General features: G+C 51.0%; 2 protein-coding genes across 8 annotated transcripts in view; one reads left to right on the forward strand and one right to left on the reverse strand.

The window, feature by feature from the left end:
• The window catches only part of MYO15B (myosin XVB), a 45,910-nt gene extending 33,440 nt beyond the window's left edge, over positions 1-12,470 (forward strand). The window contains exons 42-66 of the mRNA XM_042032236.1: positions 29-199; positions 389-392; positions 1,655-1,770; positions 2,312-2,371; positions 2,610-2,685; positions 3,167-3,285; positions 3,490-3,608; positions 4,053-4,194; positions 4,331-4,442; positions 4,728-4,888; positions 5,150-5,262; positions 5,369-5,429; positions 5,666-5,738; positions 6,090-6,166; positions 6,540-6,616; positions 7,187-7,317; positions 7,582-7,676; positions 7,959-8,036; positions 8,180-8,288; positions 8,611-8,759; positions 9,118-9,245; positions 9,961-10,094; positions 10,579-10,712; positions 11,138-11,278; positions 11,539-12,470. Coding sequence (XP_041888170.1) covers positions 29-199; positions 389-392; positions 1,655-1,770; positions 2,312-2,371; positions 2,610-2,685; positions 3,167-3,285; positions 3,490-3,608; positions 4,053-4,194; positions 4,331-4,442; positions 4,728-4,888; positions 5,150-5,262; positions 5,369-5,429; positions 5,666-5,738; positions 6,090-6,166; positions 6,540-6,616; positions 7,187-7,317; positions 7,582-7,676; positions 7,959-8,036; positions 8,180-8,288; positions 8,611-8,759; positions 9,118-9,245; positions 9,961-10,094; positions 10,579-10,712; positions 11,138-11,278; positions 11,539-11,598 — 2,640 coding nt within the window. The 3' untranslated portion in view covers positions 11,599-12,470. The remainder of the gene's footprint in view (positions 1-28; positions 200-388; positions 393-1,654; positions 1,771-2,311; positions 2,372-2,609; positions 2,686-3,166; positions 3,286-3,489; positions 3,609-4,052; positions 4,195-4,330; positions 4,443-4,727; positions 4,889-5,149; positions 5,263-5,368; positions 5,430-5,665; positions 5,739-6,089; positions 6,167-6,539; positions 6,617-7,186; positions 7,318-7,581; positions 7,677-7,958; positions 8,037-8,179; positions 8,289-8,610; positions 8,760-9,117; positions 9,246-9,960; positions 10,095-10,578; positions 10,713-11,137; positions 11,279-11,538) is intronic.
• Positions 12,471-12,754: 284 nt separating this feature from the next.
• Positions 12,755-17,175, reverse strand: part of RECQL5 (RecQ like helicase 5) — a 38,516-nt gene continuing 34,095 nt past the window's right edge. For 5 of the 7 annotated variants that reach the window (XM_042032555.1, XM_042032552.1, XM_042032553.1 and 2 more), the window contains 6 exons: positions 17,025-17,165; positions 15,948-16,603; positions 15,673-15,751; positions 14,553-14,804; positions 14,015-14,087; positions 12,755-13,918 (listed from right to left, as the gene is read on the reverse strand). In XM_042032555.1, coding sequence (XP_041888489.1) covers positions 13,818-13,918; positions 14,015-14,087; positions 14,553-14,804; positions 15,673-15,751; positions 15,948-16,603; positions 17,025-17,165 — 1,302 coding nt within the window. In that variant the 3' untranslated portion in view covers positions 12,755-13,817. Of the gene's footprint in view, positions 13,919-14,014; positions 14,088-14,552; positions 14,805-15,672; positions 15,752-15,947; positions 16,604-17,024; positions 17,166-17,175 lie in introns of those variants that run through there. The other 2 variants (XR_006016733.1, XR_006016732.1) reach the window with 2 other exon arrangements.

Raw genomic sequence — 17,175 nt, forward strand, 5'->3', positions numbered from 1 at the left:
TGGCTCAAATGGTTTTGCTGTCTTCCAGCCATCTCCTCTGCCACAAGAGAAGAAAGCACCTCCACCTGTCAAGCCCAAGCCAGGCTCAGCTTCCAGCTCTATCAAGGAAAAGCAGTTGCCTCTCCTGTCTATCTTTAGACCAGAGGGTACCCCACCAGCTTCCCCCGCCCCTCATGCTCCCCCTCTTCCCCCCCCCAGTGCCTGAGGACCAAGGGAGGCAGGAATCCACAGGGAAGGGTGAGTATTGATCTCACCCATGTGGGATTTGGTAGCAGGGCAGGGAGGGGAGGGGGTTCGAATCAGCCCAGGAGAGTCATGGCACAGGTCCTGTCATCAGTGGGCCAGAGGCTGAGTGAGCTGTGTGAGACCAGGGGGATTGTGCAATCAGATCTGTGGGTAGGCAGAGAGATGTCACAGTTCCAGTCTGGCCCAGCAACCAGCCTGGCACTTCCCAGCTCTAACTTGTCCCTTCTGATAAATGCTAAAAATAGAAAGGTCCTTTGGGCTACAGCTTTGTCAAGGTCCAGCCCACAGTACTGTTATTGTTTACCTGGGGCATAATTATCAAAGTGGCAATCAGTGGGTGGACTTTAGACCAGGGAGGAATGGGAAGCCAGGTCTTTCACCTTACAAACCTCTGGAGGGATCTTAGAGACAGGCAGAGGAATGAGGGAATGTTTCTCAGAGGGAGGCTGGGCCTGGGAGACCTTGGACACACAAAGAGTGTTTGGATGCTGCCCACTTTAAAAAAGTAGAGCTAATGCTTATCAGCAGTGGCTTGGAAGTGTTATTCAGTCTTAGTTTTGCCTCTGAATTTCAGTGGGAGCCTGAATTCATTTTATACATTGGATACCTGTACCAATGTATTTCAAGCTGTTCAAAATTCTCATCAGCATCACATTTCACAACCGCAAGGAACAGTCAGCCAAACACATTACTGAAGCTTCCCTGGTATAAAAGAAATTCTCTGTTAGTTCCTCCTCTCTTAAAAAATGGTTCTTTAGGAAGTCCTGTGAAAGTCAAAGTAACTGGATTAGCCTGAAAAATTCCTTCATGCTTTGGAACAGGGATATAGAAACAGCTGAAGTATGGGAATTACTACTTTACTTGTTTATGAACTCTGAAGTTTTGAAAGTTTGAAGTGCTTAAATAAAGACATTCCTACCTCATAAAGTAACAACTTTGAACAGTTGTTCAAAGATTGAGCCTGTCTTTAACACACCTGCAGAATGACAATCCAGTGCTAGTTTTGGGTGCCCTGTACCACAACCTCAGAGCCTCCAAGCTCAGGGGAGAACTTTTATGTCCCTTTGAAACCTTTAGCAGCTGGTTTATAATGACAAAAAGTGAAACCTGTGTCTTCAGCCTCAAGCACCAGAGGAGTATTTTCATGGGAGGCTGAGTGCTCCCCGTGCCTGGAGTGTTTCTATTCTTAGTACTGAACTTTGTGGCTAATACAGGAAGTGTAAACGCTACCAGAAATGTTGGGAATGAGTGGTTTATGCTCCCATGAGCTGGTCACTGGCCTTCAGGAGAGTCCCCAACAGGAATATTCAATCAGGAACTGTCCCCTTTCTCCTGGTAGGTCTTCGATGGGTGGAAAGGACCTTGTAGCCCTCACAGCCCATCTTCACTGCTCTTTGTCCCCACACAGACTCTACAGTGACAGTGGCAGGTGATGATGGCATCAAGACCCAGCTGTACAAGCTCACCAGCAGTGTCAGCTTTTCCTATATCGACCCTGCCTGGAAAATTTTTCTGCGCAAAGAGGTTCGGTTCCTTGGCTGAGGATTGGCTACGGTGGGGGGAGACTCATCCCATCTTTGGTTAAAATGGGGTTTTTGGTCATAGGCACTCAGTGTAAGACAAGGGCACAAAGATAGTTCTGGGATCACAGACATAGGAGCTGGAGGCAGGGGATCATGTCATGGGGAATCTGGGTCCTGCTCTCCCTTACTGACACTTGTGTCTCAGTTTCTCTGCCTGTCCTTTCCTTCCTCTCTAGACTACTGAGAAATCTGAAACCCGAATTTGTTGTTGCTTGGTGCTTTCCTGATAAAATAGTACAAATGTGTTTAAAATCAAGTATTGGAGAGTGTGCTAAACTCACCAGGGTTCATCCCTTGCTCTCACCACTCAGGTTTTGGTCCTTCACTCCTGGCCCTTCTGTTTACATTCACAGCATCTCCTCCCTGCCTGTCCCTGGAGATGAACTCGCTCCTCCCTGGCAGCAGGGCATATGGATTGCAGAACATCCCTGGGGAGCTACTTCTGCAGTATCTGTAACACCACTATTACCCTCCTCTTGCAGGTGTTTTACCCCAAGGAAAATTTCAGCCACCCTTATTGTCTGAACTTGCTGTGTGAACAGGTAAGCACAGGAGTGTGGCTCAAGGCCAGTTGTCTCTCTGGGGACAAAGCACTCCATAATTACATTGCATAAGTTACCTTCCCTTCTCCATCCCAAGCAGTGCAAGTCTCCTCTCCAGATCCACCCAGTCCAGCTCCTGTTCACTCCTCTCTGAGACTCAGTTTTACAGCCTCAGGAGCCCCAACACAGCCAGGTGTGGCCTTTGCACTGGAAGCCTCTCTGTTCCCTTCCTCTGCAGATCATCCGTGACACCTTCTCTGATTCCAGCTTTCGGATCTCCAGGGAGGAGAAGCGCAAGATGAAAGATCTGCTGGGTAATTAACAGCCCCATCACCCCTTCTCCTCTGTGGCCATCCCAGCTTCTGGTCTGAAATGAGGAACTGGCCTCCAAGCCTTTCAGACAGGACTTAGGGCAGAGGAGAAATGTTTGTCACTGCAGCAGGAAAGCACATTTGTAGAGTGCAGTGTAAGAATGTTTGTTTATTCCAAATGGCCCTGAAATTCCTGTGAGCCAGAAAAACTTATTTCTGAAATGTTTATTGTGGGGAGAGGAAACTAAAGCCCAAGGATAGGATTTTGGTTCATTTCAAATTCCAGCTGTCACCTTTGACATGATCTGCATGGAGAAAGGGATGGAAACCAGTAGCAGACTGGTGTGTGCAAGTGTCCTTTCCCCTTTAGTGTGGTTTGCTGTGCTGTGAACACTGAGGGACTGCTGGGAATGAAGCCCTCGGAAGAGGGAGACTTGGCCACCTTTGTCTTTCTGAGCAAGTAACTGTTTTGTAACCCTGCTAGCGGAGTTCCGAGTTGGCAACAATGCCCAGTCCATTCAGGAGGACGGCATAAAGAAGAGGATTGTAGTGGCTGCTCGGGACAACTGGGCCAACTATTTCTCCCGCCTTTTCCCAGTTCAGGTGTGTCTTAATTCTCTCACCAGACCCTGGGCTTGCTTTAGCTGTGGCTCAGTTCACTCTTTGTGTCCCCCTGCCTGGCCACACTGCAGTGATTCCGTACCTTCCATACTTTGCAGGGTTTCACACCTCGTGTGTGGCATCTCCTTTCCCACCCGTGCAGGTGGGATGGAGCCTTCGATCCTCTGTGCTGCACTTCCCTTACAGGGTGAAAAGGGAAGTGATGTGCAGATCCTGGGTGTTTCTCACCGGGGCATGAGGCTACTGAAGGTGGAGAAAGCAGCTGGATACCGTCCTGAGCACCTCAAGATCCTATGCAGCTACTGGTGAGCAAAAGGCCCAGGTTGCTGCAGGGGGACAGTTTGTCACACAGAGTGTCACACAGGGTGCTGGAGGCAAACTGAATGGGGGAGCTGAAAATTCCAAGTCGAGCTGTGCTCTCTTGGCTCAGTGCAAGTGCTGTGCTCACCTCTGAATGACTCACAGGCCAGCTGTGAGTCACTGACCCTCCTGCTAACGATTCTGGCTTTTCCTTTTCCTTCCTACTTGAGCTTTGCTTACAACAAGTGAGCGCTGGGGGTGAGTCAGCTCCGTGTGTGTCATCACAGGGGGCTCCTCAGGGTGAAAGCCATGAGCAGCTGGTGAATGGCCAACATGGAGCATGTAGAGGCATGTCTCCATTCCCAGTCCTTGGAATGGGCTCCCATCCCCACGTTCTGCACCCCAAGCTCTGGCAGCAGGAGCCTGAGCACGCTGCCTTGTGTTCCCAGCTTTGCAGATGTGCTGTCGGTGGAGCTGAAGGGCAGCAATTCCCTGGAGTTCTCCCTGAAGACAGAGCAGCTCATCCTGCACTCTCCGAAGGCTCCGTGCATCAAGGCCATGGTGGAACTCTTCATCCAGGAGCTGAGGCAGGTGAGGCAGCAGCTGGAATGCAGTAGGGAATGAAGGTGGTTTCCCAGATGAACCTGAGACTGTCAGTGGGATGACATCACCCGAGCCCTTTGCATCCCTGGGATGAGAACTGACCTGGCCATGGCCCTTTCCCCAGGACACCAACTATGTCGTGGCTCTGCGCAGCTACGTCGTGGATGACAAGAGCCTGCTCAGCTTCAAGAAGGGCGACCTCATTGAGCTGCTGCCCATGCAGGGCGTGGAGCCAGGTTTGTTGGGATTGGCAGGACCAGGATCAAGGGCCTGCTGGATCCATGGTACCCAGAACCAGAGGAGTACAGGGTGGGCTGGTATCATCAGCCTCCAGCTCTGCTGGACAAGCCACCTTGTCCCAGTTGCCTTAGCTATAGGAATAGATAAGTCATATATATGTTACCTCAGGATGCAGGAAAACCTGGTGAGTCTGATGCTCTCCTTTGCCAGCAGAGAGCTTCAGTGCTTGTTTCTCTTGGCAGCTGCCCTGGTTCCTGACTCTTTCTCTGTTGCTTTTCCAGGGTGGCAGTTCGGCTCCACCGGTGGCCGCTGTGGTCTCTTCCCCACCAGCCTGGTGCAGCTGGCTCCAGCCCCTGACTACCTCAGCACCAGCATGGACAGACGGGCGGAGCAGCGGAAGAGCATGAAAGCTTCCCCGGAGAGCAGGAACACCAGCAGGGAGGTGAGCAGTGCTGGGGAGGAACATCCAGGGGCCATGGCCAGGCTCTGTGGGAGCTGCCAGGGTGGGTGCATGGCTCTGGTAGTGTCTGACCTCTGAGGGCAGAGGGAAGATGGTGAGTGCTTAGTCTTTGCGGATAAGACACTCAAATCCATCATAGTGTTGGAGGGGAGGCACCACATGCAGATGAGGTCTGGCAGCTGAGAATACACACTGCAGTTCCTCAGCTGATGTTTTAGGGCAGCTTTGGTGGTGTTCCTGCAGAGTTCTGTCCTCAGCCTGACACCAGAAGCCAACAGCACCATGTTAGTCCCTGCTGGTGACCATTACACCATGACTGACTTCGCCACCACCTACTTCCGAGAGGCTCAGTCCATGTGAGTAGGCTGTGCTCCTTCCCAAACAGGACCAAGGTAGCCTGACCCACACCAGGCCGTTTCTGGGGGTATTTCTTGGACTGCATGTTTCCTCTCCTCTGTCTAGGCAGGGCCTGAAGGGGATGTCTGCTGAGAAGAGTGTAGCTGACCTGGTGAGGCACACCAAGGTGAGCCCCATCCCTCCCCCTGGCCACAGCCAGAACCCCAGCTCCAGCACTGCCTCTGGCTTTGCCCCCACATGGCCAAAGAACAGATCCTTGGCTGCAGTCTCTGGACAAGTGTAGGTGTCCCCTACTCTTCGGTGCTGCCTGTGAGATCCTGGGAGCTCGGTCTGTGGTGAAGCCTGCAGAGCATAGCTCTGTGTGATCCACATCCCTGGTTTATCCCTGTGTCACCCCTGTAGGTCCCAATCCAGGCATCTTTGCTCCGGTACTCTGACAGTGAGCTGAACGAGCTGGCTACCAAGAACTTCCAGAGTAAGGACCTCCCTGGGCACAGCACTGCAGAGGGGGGAGTGGGGTGCTCGGGGTGGGCTCACACAGACACTGTGGGGCCCAGTGGGAGTGGAAACAGGGCGAGGAGGGCCCCTCCTAAGGCATTTCTGCAGTTCATAACCACCTGTGTCCATGCTGAAAGCTTCCAGCAAAAGGGACGTTGCCTTGAGTGCAAACTGTCCCAGAACACTCTGCCTGGGCTTTGGGCCGACTCCAGGTGTCCAGTGCAAGCCTTGTAATAGCAGAGGAGTTTTCAGGACGCTTCCTTGCCCACTGCCAGCCCCATGGCAGAACCACCCCTGCTCAGACTAAAGGCCAGGCTTTGCCTTGCAGCGCTGATGCGGTTCATGGGAGATCAGCCAAAACCCAAGCATCAGGCTGAGGTCCAGTGCATCTATGAAATCCTTCAGGTTTGTGAGCTTCCCTGGGAAAAGTGCAGCAGCACCAATGGGAATGGAGGGCCAAGACCTTGCTGGGAAGGAAAAGAGCAGGGAGAGCCATAATCACCTCCTACATGAGGAAGGGAGCTGAAACAGACTGTGGGGAGGGGTTGCATGTAAATGGTTTCCCTGGTTATCACTGTCTGGATGAGAGCACAACCTGCCTCTCCTCTCTCCTTCTTTGAGCCAAAATAGCACTGGAGACCAGAGGCTGCAAAGGCCAAACTTTAAGCCAAACTGGCAGAGCTCTGAAGCTGGGAGAGGAAGGGCACAGAGATGACCTGGGAATGTCTCTGATGCTCTTATCCTCTCTCTGATGCTGTTTTCTCCTCTCTGGATGCAGCTGTGCAAGGAGAAGGAGAATTTGCACGATGAGATCTACTGCCAGGTCATCAAACAGGTCACCCACAACCCTCACCAGTGAGTACCAGCACTGCCAGCTCCTGTGTGTGCACAGCTGGAGAGGAACCATCTGCTGCAGGGACACCAGAGCCAGGGGAGAGGGTGTCTCCTCATGATGTGTTGTCCCCAGCTGCTCCAGTGCTGAAGCATCTGCTGAGCACTCAGGAAATTTTGCCCATCACTGGGTGTGGCATTTTCACTTCAGTGGATATTTCTCCTTGTATTTCTGGCTGCTGATCTATCTGGGCACCAGTAAATGTTCCTGGTGGCTCCTGGTCGTGGTGCTGTTCAGAGCTCTGATTTCTCCTCCCAGCCTTGGGGAATTGATAAAAATCAGTCAAGGACTGGCTTGGCCCCACACTGCCCTGTGAGGTGGCAGCAGTGGCATCCGAGTGGCCTTGACTTGCTATTGTCTTTGCTTGCTATTGGAATAACTGTATCAACCTCTTGCTCAGCACAAGAAACCTCTGCCCAAGGGCTGACACCTCCTTTTCTGCCAACTGCCAGAGGTGTTCTGGGCTCACTTTGAGCTGCTCAGAGCAGGAATTGTCTTGTCCCAAGGTGTCCACAGTCCTTTCTGTTCCCCAGGGAGAGCGAGCTGCGGGGCTGGTTGCTCTTAAACCTGCTCACTGGGTACTTCCTGCCTTCCAAAATCCTCATGCCCTATGCCACCAAGTTCCTGCAGCTGGCCAGCAGTGATCCATCCAGCAGCCACCACGGTGAGACTGTTTGTGTCTTGTAAAGCAAATATTCTAGATCTAATCCCCCCATCCTGTCATTCCCCTGTCCTGGAAACTGTCTGTGGCTGGCTCCTCATGGTTTGGATGTGTCCTGGGAGGGTGGGAGGTGAGGTCAAGTCTCTCTGCTCCCCTAGAAGTGACCAGGGGTTAAATTTGACCCACCCAGGATGACCCAACACCATAGGACATGATGTTTAGTTCTCTGTTTGGCTCAGCACATGGAGCTTTTTCCTTTTCCTGCAGATATAGCCAAGATCTGCCAGAGCAACCTGCGGAAAAACTTCCTGTACGGGGGCCGTCGGCACCTCCCTTTCCCTGTGGAGATGGAGGCACTGCTGGTATGGAGGGACAGGGAAGTGGGGATGGTGGGAAGAGGGAGAGGGCAGAGGGTTGCTTGGAGGTGCCACGTGCAGCGTGACAGAGGCAGATGGTGTTCCAGGAGAGGAAATGGAGCATGTGGATGGAAGGAGCTTGGGAAGTGCAATGCCACGGAGTGGCCAGGGAAGAGGCAGGTGCTATGGACAAGCAGTGGAAGGCAGGGATGAGGAGGAAGAGGGAGAAACACATGTGGGGCTGATGGGACCCTGCGTGTCTTGCTGCCTGAACGCTGTCCTTTGCAGAAGGGACACGGTGCCCGCCGGCTGGTGGTGCTGATGCCTGGAGGCATGGAATACCTCACCAAGATCAGGACATTCACTGTGAGTTTCCAGCTGTGAATTCCTTCACTGGTCTGGACTCTGAGCCACACCAGGGAAATCCCTTATCTGACAAGGAATAATGTGTCTACCTGCCCTTGGGCTTGCCTGGTCACTGTATTCATTTCCTTCTTTCCTTGCTTCAGGTGGCCAAGGAGCTCTTGCAGGAGATCTGTGAGCAGATGGGAATAGGAGAACAGCAAGAGATACAGGACTTTGTTCTCTTTGCTGTCAGGAGTGACGACAAAAATCTTGGCAAGTAAAGACCAGCATGGAGCTTCTCTCTTCCAGCAGCCTCTGTAACAGGGAGCATCACAGCTCCTGCTTGGAATAGTTCCTCCACCCTTGCTGGCTCCTGGGAGGGTCCTCCTAAGCAGTTTCCCTGTGTATTAGGGTTAAGGATTGATGCTGCTCGGGCTGTGTTGTTTGTTCCTGAAAGAGGTGTGTGGCTCCGTGTCCCTTTGGAACAGCTGATGGTTGGAGTCTAAGGGCAGGGTGGAGCTGAGGTGGGCAGGAAGGCTCCTGGCCCAGCCCTTCCACCAAGAGGGATGGATGACCCTGTCTCTGTGTCATGTAGGTAAAATGGTGAGGCCAATTAAACTGGAGGAGTATCTCCATGATTACCTGCTGGAGGACAAGCTGGTCACTGTGACCTTACGCAGGCTCACCTGGAGGACACCTCTGCACTTTGACAACCAAATTTACACAGACGTCCATTATGGACAGGTAAGCAAGAGCAGGACCCTCCCTAGCAGGGACAGATGTAGTGTCCAGGCCAACAGGAAAGTGCCAAGGGGGCTGAAAAAGCAGGAGGGCTTCGGCTGATAGGCTTTGTGTGCTGCTTCTGGGAGTGACTGAACACTGAAGCTATGGATGCCAGGAAGGCTCTGTGCCTGTGGCCCTAGCCTGGAGCAGTGCTGCTCCACACATTGTGCAGCTCCTCAGGCTCTTCCTGAGCCCAGAGAGCCTTTGTTTTGCATTATCAGCAAGGCAGGGTGTGGGTCTGTGCAGCCTGGCACTGCCCAGACCTGCCTGTACCATCTGGCAGGTTTAACAAAGGCCTCTTTGCTGTGCTGCCCCTCAGGTGCTGTGGGATTACCTGAATGGGAGGATCCTGCTGGCCCAGAGTAAAGAAACAGAGATGCAGGTGGGCCTTTTGGCAGTGTTCCAGTACTGGGCCAAAGTGGAGCAGCAGAACTCTACTCCCTCCAGGTACGTCTGTGGCAGAGGGGATCTCTCTCTGTGCTGGCCATAGGCACCACAGGGGTTAGGAGCAGGTACCTGGAAATACTCTCTGGTTAATTAAGAGATGTCCAGTGCTGGAGAACAGAGAGTGTCATGAGGGTGCCATGGTCATTTCATTTGATTGCCATGGGTTTGTAACACCAAGAAGGAAAGGGATGAGCTCATTGCTTGGGTGAATCCTCCTTTGTTCTCTCTCACAAGTGTCAGAGGTTTCAATCCTGGACACCTGAAACCTGTAGTGAGATGCCCAATGGGAATGAAATTGTCCCTGGATACTGGAAACCTTCAGTGCTGCAGCTCCAAGCCGTATTTTCCCACCCCTTCCTTCCCTCATGCACTTGACTCAGAGCTGAGGTAATGCCTCCATCAGATCCCCTTAAAGCACCAGCAGCAGGGAAATGGCATAACCCTGCTGGTCACTGAAAAGCTCTTGCTGTGTCCAGAAAAGAGGGATTTCTCTCCATGCACGGGTCAGTGGTGCCAGCTGAAGGGTGGTCTCACTGTCTCTGATGTTTCCTTCCACCTGACCCAGTGCAGGCACTGTTGTGCTCTTCCTCTCCACCCTTGTCCCCAGATACACAATGGAAAATTGTTGTCCCATCCCCTCCTTCCTCTTAATCCCCTGGCTGATGTTGGATTTTAGCTGGGCAGGGGGTGAATTAGAATCTGGTTTTTGGCACAGGGAAGAGCTGAAGGAATACACTCCAAAGGCCCTGCAGCCCTCCATCAGCTCCAAGGCTCTGCAGAACCACGTGGCCACACTGCTGAGAACAAGGAAGCCCCTCCAGCCACTGGATGCAAAAATCCAGTTCATAGGTGAGGAGACATCCAAATCTGCTTCAGTTTCTGTGCTGGTTCAGTTTCTGGAAGCTGCTCCAAATGCCCTTTTGGGACAATTCATGAGGTTGTTGATGATTCTTGGAGCCTGGAACGGGCCATGGCAATAGAATTCCCTGACAGCCCCTCACTGTGGATTAGAACTTGTTCCCAAGCATGGTGGTCACAGTAGAAGTTCCATCTCTTGTAGGAGTCTGCAGTGGATTTTCAGAGCTCTGTACAAGCTGTGTTTTAATTTATATTCTAGCTGCACATCTGTTTTCTGGTCAGAAAAGGACAGGACATCCACTGAGCCTACGGAGAATTGAGTCTCAGAAGCCAGGGAGGGAGGGAGAAGTTGCCAATCTTACTTTTTAACGCAGAAAATCTTGGGAACACTGGCAGCTTTGACCCCCTCAATCTGGTGCAGTAAATTGCTGGCTGGAAGCTGCTGCCCTCAAGGCTGCTTTTTGCTCTGTTCTAGAGCACGTGATGAAATTGCCTTTCTTCGGCTACACCACCTTCGTTGTGGAGAGAATCAGCGATGACACGGTCCCCGTGCCCTGTTTCTTTGGTGTGAACAAGGAGGAGATCATTGTGGTGGATGGCTCCACCCAGGTATGCCAGACATTTTCCCCTGATGTCTGTCAGATACCAACTTTGACTTTTAGAAGAACTTGTGTGGGAAGAGGCTGGAATTCCCTGCATCACAGCCACTCTGACAACAGCACTGGCCCAAAGCAAGAGAGTGTAGAACAGTCATTACAGCCATGGGCTCTTTTGTAAGTCCAGTGTTCATGCTCACAAGCACAATCCACAGTAAAACTAAATGTAGAACACATTCCTGCTTGTCCCAATCCTGTGGGAGTTCCAGGGCTGTGCTGGGCAGCTGGAGCCTGCCCTGTATCCTGCACACACTACCCTGTGCCCCAGATCTTCCCTCAGCTTTCAACAGGCTCTTGAGGTGACTTGTGGTGAGAATCAGATGGTGTCACTGGTAGGGACTGCTCCTGAGAGTGGCTGGTGGCTTTTCCCCTTCGCAGGTGGTGTCCCAGGTCATTCCCCTGAAGGAGCTGCAGAAGATGCGCACCCTGAGGCCCCTCTCCAGCGGGGGCCTTCCCGGCCTGGAGCTCAGCTATGGCTCCCCTGGCAGCCCCAGGGCCATGTGGGTGGAACTGTCACAGGTGAGATCAGCCTGCACCTGCAGCTTCCTCCTGGCACCTCACCAATCACCCTCCCCTGCCCAGCTGAGCCTCTGCTGCTGCTCCTCTCTCCTGCCCCAAAGGAGGAGGGGGACACTGCATTTCCCAGGCTCCAAAGTGCAGCTCAGTCCCAGCACATGACTGATATTTAATGATGGGAAGTGATTTATGGGAATGTTTAATTAGGGGAAGCAGCTCTTTCTGGGGCAAAGAGTGATTGATGCTGGTTTGTGTTTTGACAGGCCAAAGAACTGTACCACACGATTGTTGTCATCCTGGATAAAACAGAGCTGCACTCCTAGAGCCTGAAAGGAGGAGAATGGCCAAGGAAACAGCACTGTTTCCCTTTCTCTGAACTTGATCAGTGCTCCTTGACCTGTCTTTGGGAAAGAACTCTTCCAGAAGACACCCATGACCTCGGCCAGCTGCTTTCTAAGAACGCTACCGCAGTGTTTGTTGATGGAGTGACCATAACCCTCGTGTCCTGCCATTCAGTCCCCAAGCACTTCCTTGAAACAATCCAGGCCGTGGCTAAACAAACCCCAAGGGCCTCTCCAAACCACAGCCCGTTCCAACAAAGAGCAGCTGGCCCAAAGCAAGCACTTGCCTTCAAGCTTTGCACTGTGCAACTCCTCCTTTCTGTTTTCAATTAATTATCATGAGCAAAGCCTGGTGCTTGCCAGAGATTTGTGTATCCCAGTGCCCAGCTGAGGCCGTGTAATGCCTGCACTGGCTGCTGGTGTTTTCCAGGAGCCAGATTAGTCTCTGAATTGATATGCAGAGGTCCTGTAGCAGGACTTGTGAAGCAGGAGTTTATAGAAAGCATCTTAATTGAAAAGCAGATGAGTGTTAATAATACAATTAACACATATGCTGGGGCACAAATTGAGTTGCAATGGTAAGGAAGTTTATTGTTAATTAATTCCTCACTGACATAATTATATGCACATGCTTCCCTCTACTATAAAGAAGTCAGTCATGGCCATGCAGCTGTCAGACTTCAATGATGGCTCCATGCCCATGGAGGAAGCATCTTCAAACAGAACTTGTATTATACTGAAGTGTTTCAGGTTGTACAAAAATGTTTATTTTTATTGCCACAGCTCTGCTACTGACCTGAGAAGTAACTGTCCTTTAGGAAATTGCAATAAAATAAGCACAGAGATGTTTTGAAGGTATGATATGATAGATCTCACACCTAACCTGGGAAAACTCAACTGCAGGTAATGGGCAAAGCTTGAGGAAAATGTCACTGTTGGCAGGGAAGGGGTGCTCAGTGCATTGCTCTGAGGGTGCTCAATGCAAGCCCTGATGCAGTTAGACTCTTCCTGGTGAGCTGATGCCAGTGGGAACTACAGCATCTTCCCTGCCAGGTGCTTCCCTTTGAGTGCTGCTTAATGTACCTCAGACCAGTCTGTGTGAGTGAGTGGTAAGAAAAAGCTTCCAGGAACGATCCACAGCAGTTATAACATTGCTTTATTGTCAGTTCTGCATATACCCTTCAGAACATCTAAAAAAATACATCTGTGGAGTGATCCAAACCCCTGGGCAGCCTCTGAGGCTGAAGATTCCCTCTGGCAGCACTAAAGCCTGAGCCCACCAGCCCCTGTAGGTAGGGAATAGAGGCAGAACCCAACGAAACTCCAACAGGAAGGACTTGTGCCAGGGACTCGGGTTCAGGTTCCATATAAACATAGCAGCAGAGTACCACAGTGTCAGTTTGAGGGCCACAACAGAACCTTCCCCAGCTATAACAGCAGCATTGCCTCCTGTATTGCAGACTTTTGGTGAGGCACAGGGAGCAAATATGGCTTTAGGGATTATGAGCAAATGCTGAAATTGTTGCAGAGGTTCATACTGAGAGTATCATCACTTAAATTAAAGGGCAGACAGAACTAGACAAAGTTAAAGAAGTTCACATTAAAAGAAAAAAAATCCAAGTTTCTCCTCCTTTAGAAAGCAAGCACTGCCTCCATGGTAATAACAAAATGCTCCTCTCCTGCCCTTCAAAGGAAAATATTCCATCCAGGAACTCAAACACTGAGGTTGTCAGGCAGCCCTGAGCAAAGCATGAGAACTTGCAGCATAAGGCTTCTATTGGTGACACTGAAATAAGAGATGGGGAGCGAGGGGAGAAGCCATTTAGGAAGGAAGGTGCCATCCCAAAGCAGTGTCCCAACTGGAAAGTCTGAGCCCTGCCCAGACTGCTGCAGGGAATAGAGGTTGGAGACAGTGCAGAACATCCAAGGCAGCAGCCCCTAACAAACACAGCAGGTACAACTTCACACCTTTTGGTCCTTGAGGGTTTCAGCACCCCAGTTATTGGGAGAACTCGCCATGAGTTCACAGAAACTGGTTCCCTGGGAGTGTGTGTCACGAAGGACAGAAGCGAGCAAAAATGCAGTGGGGAAAAGAAAAATAAATCTCATTTCTGCAGTCTCATAAACCCCTCCATGGCTGAGTTCTTCCAGGTCCCCTGGTGGTGCTGCTGGAGGAAGGAAGAGCCAACAAGGAGCAGGGATCAGCTCTCCAAGCTCTGCAGCTCCTCCCAGTCTGCCTCACTCTCACACCTGAGCCTTGTTTTGAAAAACTCCTTGATGAGTCTCTGTGCTTCCTCCTTCACTGCAAGAAGGAGATGCAGTTTTGAGTTGATACTTAATACATCTGCCCCCTCTAAAGCCAGGAATCCATCTGGCACTGAAATAACCCCAGACTCACCTGTCTTGCGGGCAGGGCTCTGCTCCTGGGTCAGTAAGTGAGACAGGTGCCTGGCAAAGCCCTTGAACAGGTCCTGCACAAATGGGGAAGACAAAGAGCAGAAAGCAGACACTGGTTACCTCACCAGTCTGTTTCCATGTTTGTCTTGCCCTCAGCACAGACTGGCTGGAGCACAAAGCACTCCTAGACTGAACACACAGCTGCAGCCACAGCTGGCCCTGCAGCACACATCCTGCCTTGCAGGGCACAGCAGGGAAACTACACCAGCACTGAACCTGAGCTGCTGCTACCCCACAGGTGGGAGTTAAAAACGTGCCAGGGTTTAACGTGAAAGTATGAACAATCACAAGTAAGTGTGGAACCAACCCTTCTGTGGGAGAGGGGAGTTGCTGCACCTGGAGTCACTAAAACAGCACATACCAAAACATAACTTGGAAATGAAAGGTGGGATCCAGATTATCTCCCCTTTCTTAGAGCTCCAGATCCCTAGAGAGATTAACTCTCCTTCAGTTAAAGAGGGCCATGAGCTATGCCCTACCTTGGAAGCAAATTTGCCCCCCTTGTAGAACGGGGTCAAATACTTGACAACGATGTCTGCAGTCTCTTTGAGGGACATGCCTTTGGTCACTGGCTGTATGGTCTTGCTGCTTCCTTCTTTATCACACTGTGCTAAATTTGAGTCAAAAGTCACCTTCTTCTTTGTTGGACCAACACTTTTGCCCTCTGGCTGGGTCAGAATTGAAGATTTTGCTGCTGTCCGTAGCCGCTTTTTTGCGGGACTTTCCATATCCTGGAGAGGGGACAGAAGAAAGCCAAACCCACCAATTCCTGTGGCAGCATCACACTTCCAAGCAGCCACCACCACCTTCCAAGAACATGAATTTTGCAGCATCCTGCATCCTCTCCCTCCAGTGAATACCAAATAAGAATCTCTGTAACCCTTTTTGCTGTGCAGACACTATTTCCCACACAAAGGGACTTCAAGAAAAGCCCTTTAAAGAATACCACATTTAGAACTACCCTGTGCCCCTATTGGGGCAGCTAACTGCTAGCCCCTGTCCTACAGAGGAAAAACTGACCGGGAAAGACTTCTCAGGATGTCTGCTGAGAATACACCCCTCAGGAAGAATCAGCCACATCAGGAGAGCCACATTCCTGCTCAGTTTGGAAGAGAAAGGAGACTGCAGTGTTGCAGAGACAGCTGCCAGGCTGCCTCAGCTGCCAAATGCAGAAGCAGAGGCTGAATGGCAAGGCAGGCTGCAAGCAGGGGTCATTTCCCAATGGTCTCTGGCCTGTGGTTGTGCTCTTGCCTTGAGAAAGCAACTCCCTAATTATAGTCAGTGACAGATCTCAGGGGGTGGAGACACTCATTCCAGGCAAGTCACCAGCAAGGGCACAGTCACATGAGTTGCACAGAGGAGGAAACAAAGCAGTGGACAAGGAGCTCTCCACCTCAGCCCAAAGTGCTGGCAGGGCCCAGAGAGCAGCAGGGAAACACCAGGAATGCAGCACAACTGGGATTCTTCTCTCTGCTACAACTGCAGCTGGGCCCCCCCCGATAAATAAGACTCTCAGAGCAGGAGTGTCACTCCCAGAGAGAAATTTGGAACAAGATGAACACAAGAAATAGAAGAAATCAGCATTCATTGAAGTCTTACCTCATCTGATCCTGGCCGCTTCCCACTGTCACCTTCCCCAACAACAGGTAGCTCAGTTTCTGCAACATTTTCAGCAGCACTAGTGGGAAGAGTGGAGAGAAGGCCAACTGTAATCATTCCACAGTGAAAATATTTCTGCATTCACTGTCAGTGGCCATGAGACTGCATAGTAAAGCAAGAGTCTCCCTCACCCACCCAGAGACCTCATACAGGTTTCTAGGACAAGGCTGGTGGGGCTCTGGGCAACACAGGGAGCAGAGAAGTAGAGATTTTACCTGGACTTCACATCCATTTCTTCCTCAAGCAATTCAGATTCAGCAGCCTGTTGAAAATTCTCCCCTCTCTCAGTCAGTGTTACTTCTGTTTCTCTCAGTTCTTTATTCTCTGCCTGGAACTGCCCAGTCGGATCTCCAGAGTCAGCTTTGTTTTCCTGAGGGGTTGGTTTCTCTTGACACATGCTTTGAGAAGAAACCTGAGGTAGTGTGCTTGCAGAACAGCCACCTCCCTTTGATGAGCTGCAACTTTGGGCTTTAGAGCCACTTTTGGGGAGACAGAAGAATTTGGAAATATCCTGTGATTCCTTTTTAGCTGCTTCTGCGAGCATTTGCTGCTTCTTGCTACGTTTGGACCTCTTAGCAGGGCTCTCCCCAAGGGCAGTTTTTGTGTCTGGACTGGGTTGCTGCCCCTTCTTTTCTGGATGTAGTTCTACCCCTGCACTCTCACCCACTGCTTTGGTTGCTGTTTCTTTCCTCTGGAGAACAGGCTTTCTGGTGTCCAGGTCCAGCCTGCAGCTGCTGCTGTCCTGCCCATTTGGACAGTCTGTTTCAACAGGCTTTGCATCACTCTCCTCCTGGATCTTCAGCAGTTCTGAAGCTGTCTGGAACAAGCTGGATCTCTTTGGAAATCCTGCTCCCACACGCTTGGGTTTGAACTGGGGAGACAGGAAGAAGAAGAAATTTTGGATGTGAGATCCCTGTGTGCAGCACCCTGAAAGGAGCTGAGTTTCTGCATACTATACACCAGTGTGGGCAGCTGTAAGCTGGGGGAGGCTCTAAAACTGAGTTATCATCACACCCATCAACTGAGACATGAGGGAAATGGATTAGGTGGAAATCCTAGGCCAGCAATAAGAAAACAAGGCAGCATCCTTGGATAGAGCAAGGTGAGAAAGAACTTATTTAAGCTGTGGCCTGCACACGGATTAGATTCACTAACAACAACGTGATGGACAGGAAAAAGCAATTACAGCAGAAATATGCAGTTGTGGCCACAGAAAGGACACAAAACAAGTTTATAAAAAGGCAGACAGACAAAACACATCATCCCCTCCTGTCTATCCCACCAGTACTCACCGAGGGAACCTGGGATGCAGGGAAGAAGTCCTCTTCTGCTGGAGACACAGATTTTGTTTCCAAATTGCTGCTACCATCAGTTCCAGACCCAAAGACTGAGAACAACTCCCCTTGTTTGGAGGCTTTATTGATTTCTGCCACCTGAAAAGAG

Source organism: Corvus kubaryi, unplaced genomic scaffold, assembly GCF_017639235.1.
Source record: "Corvus kubaryi isolate FWS band 111438036 unplaced genomic scaffold, C.kubaryi_AGA036_p1.0 37353, whole genome shotgun sequence".
In the NCBI taxonomy this organism is placed as follows: Eukaryota; Metazoa; Chordata; class Aves; order Passeriformes; family Corvidae; genus Corvus; species Corvus kubaryi.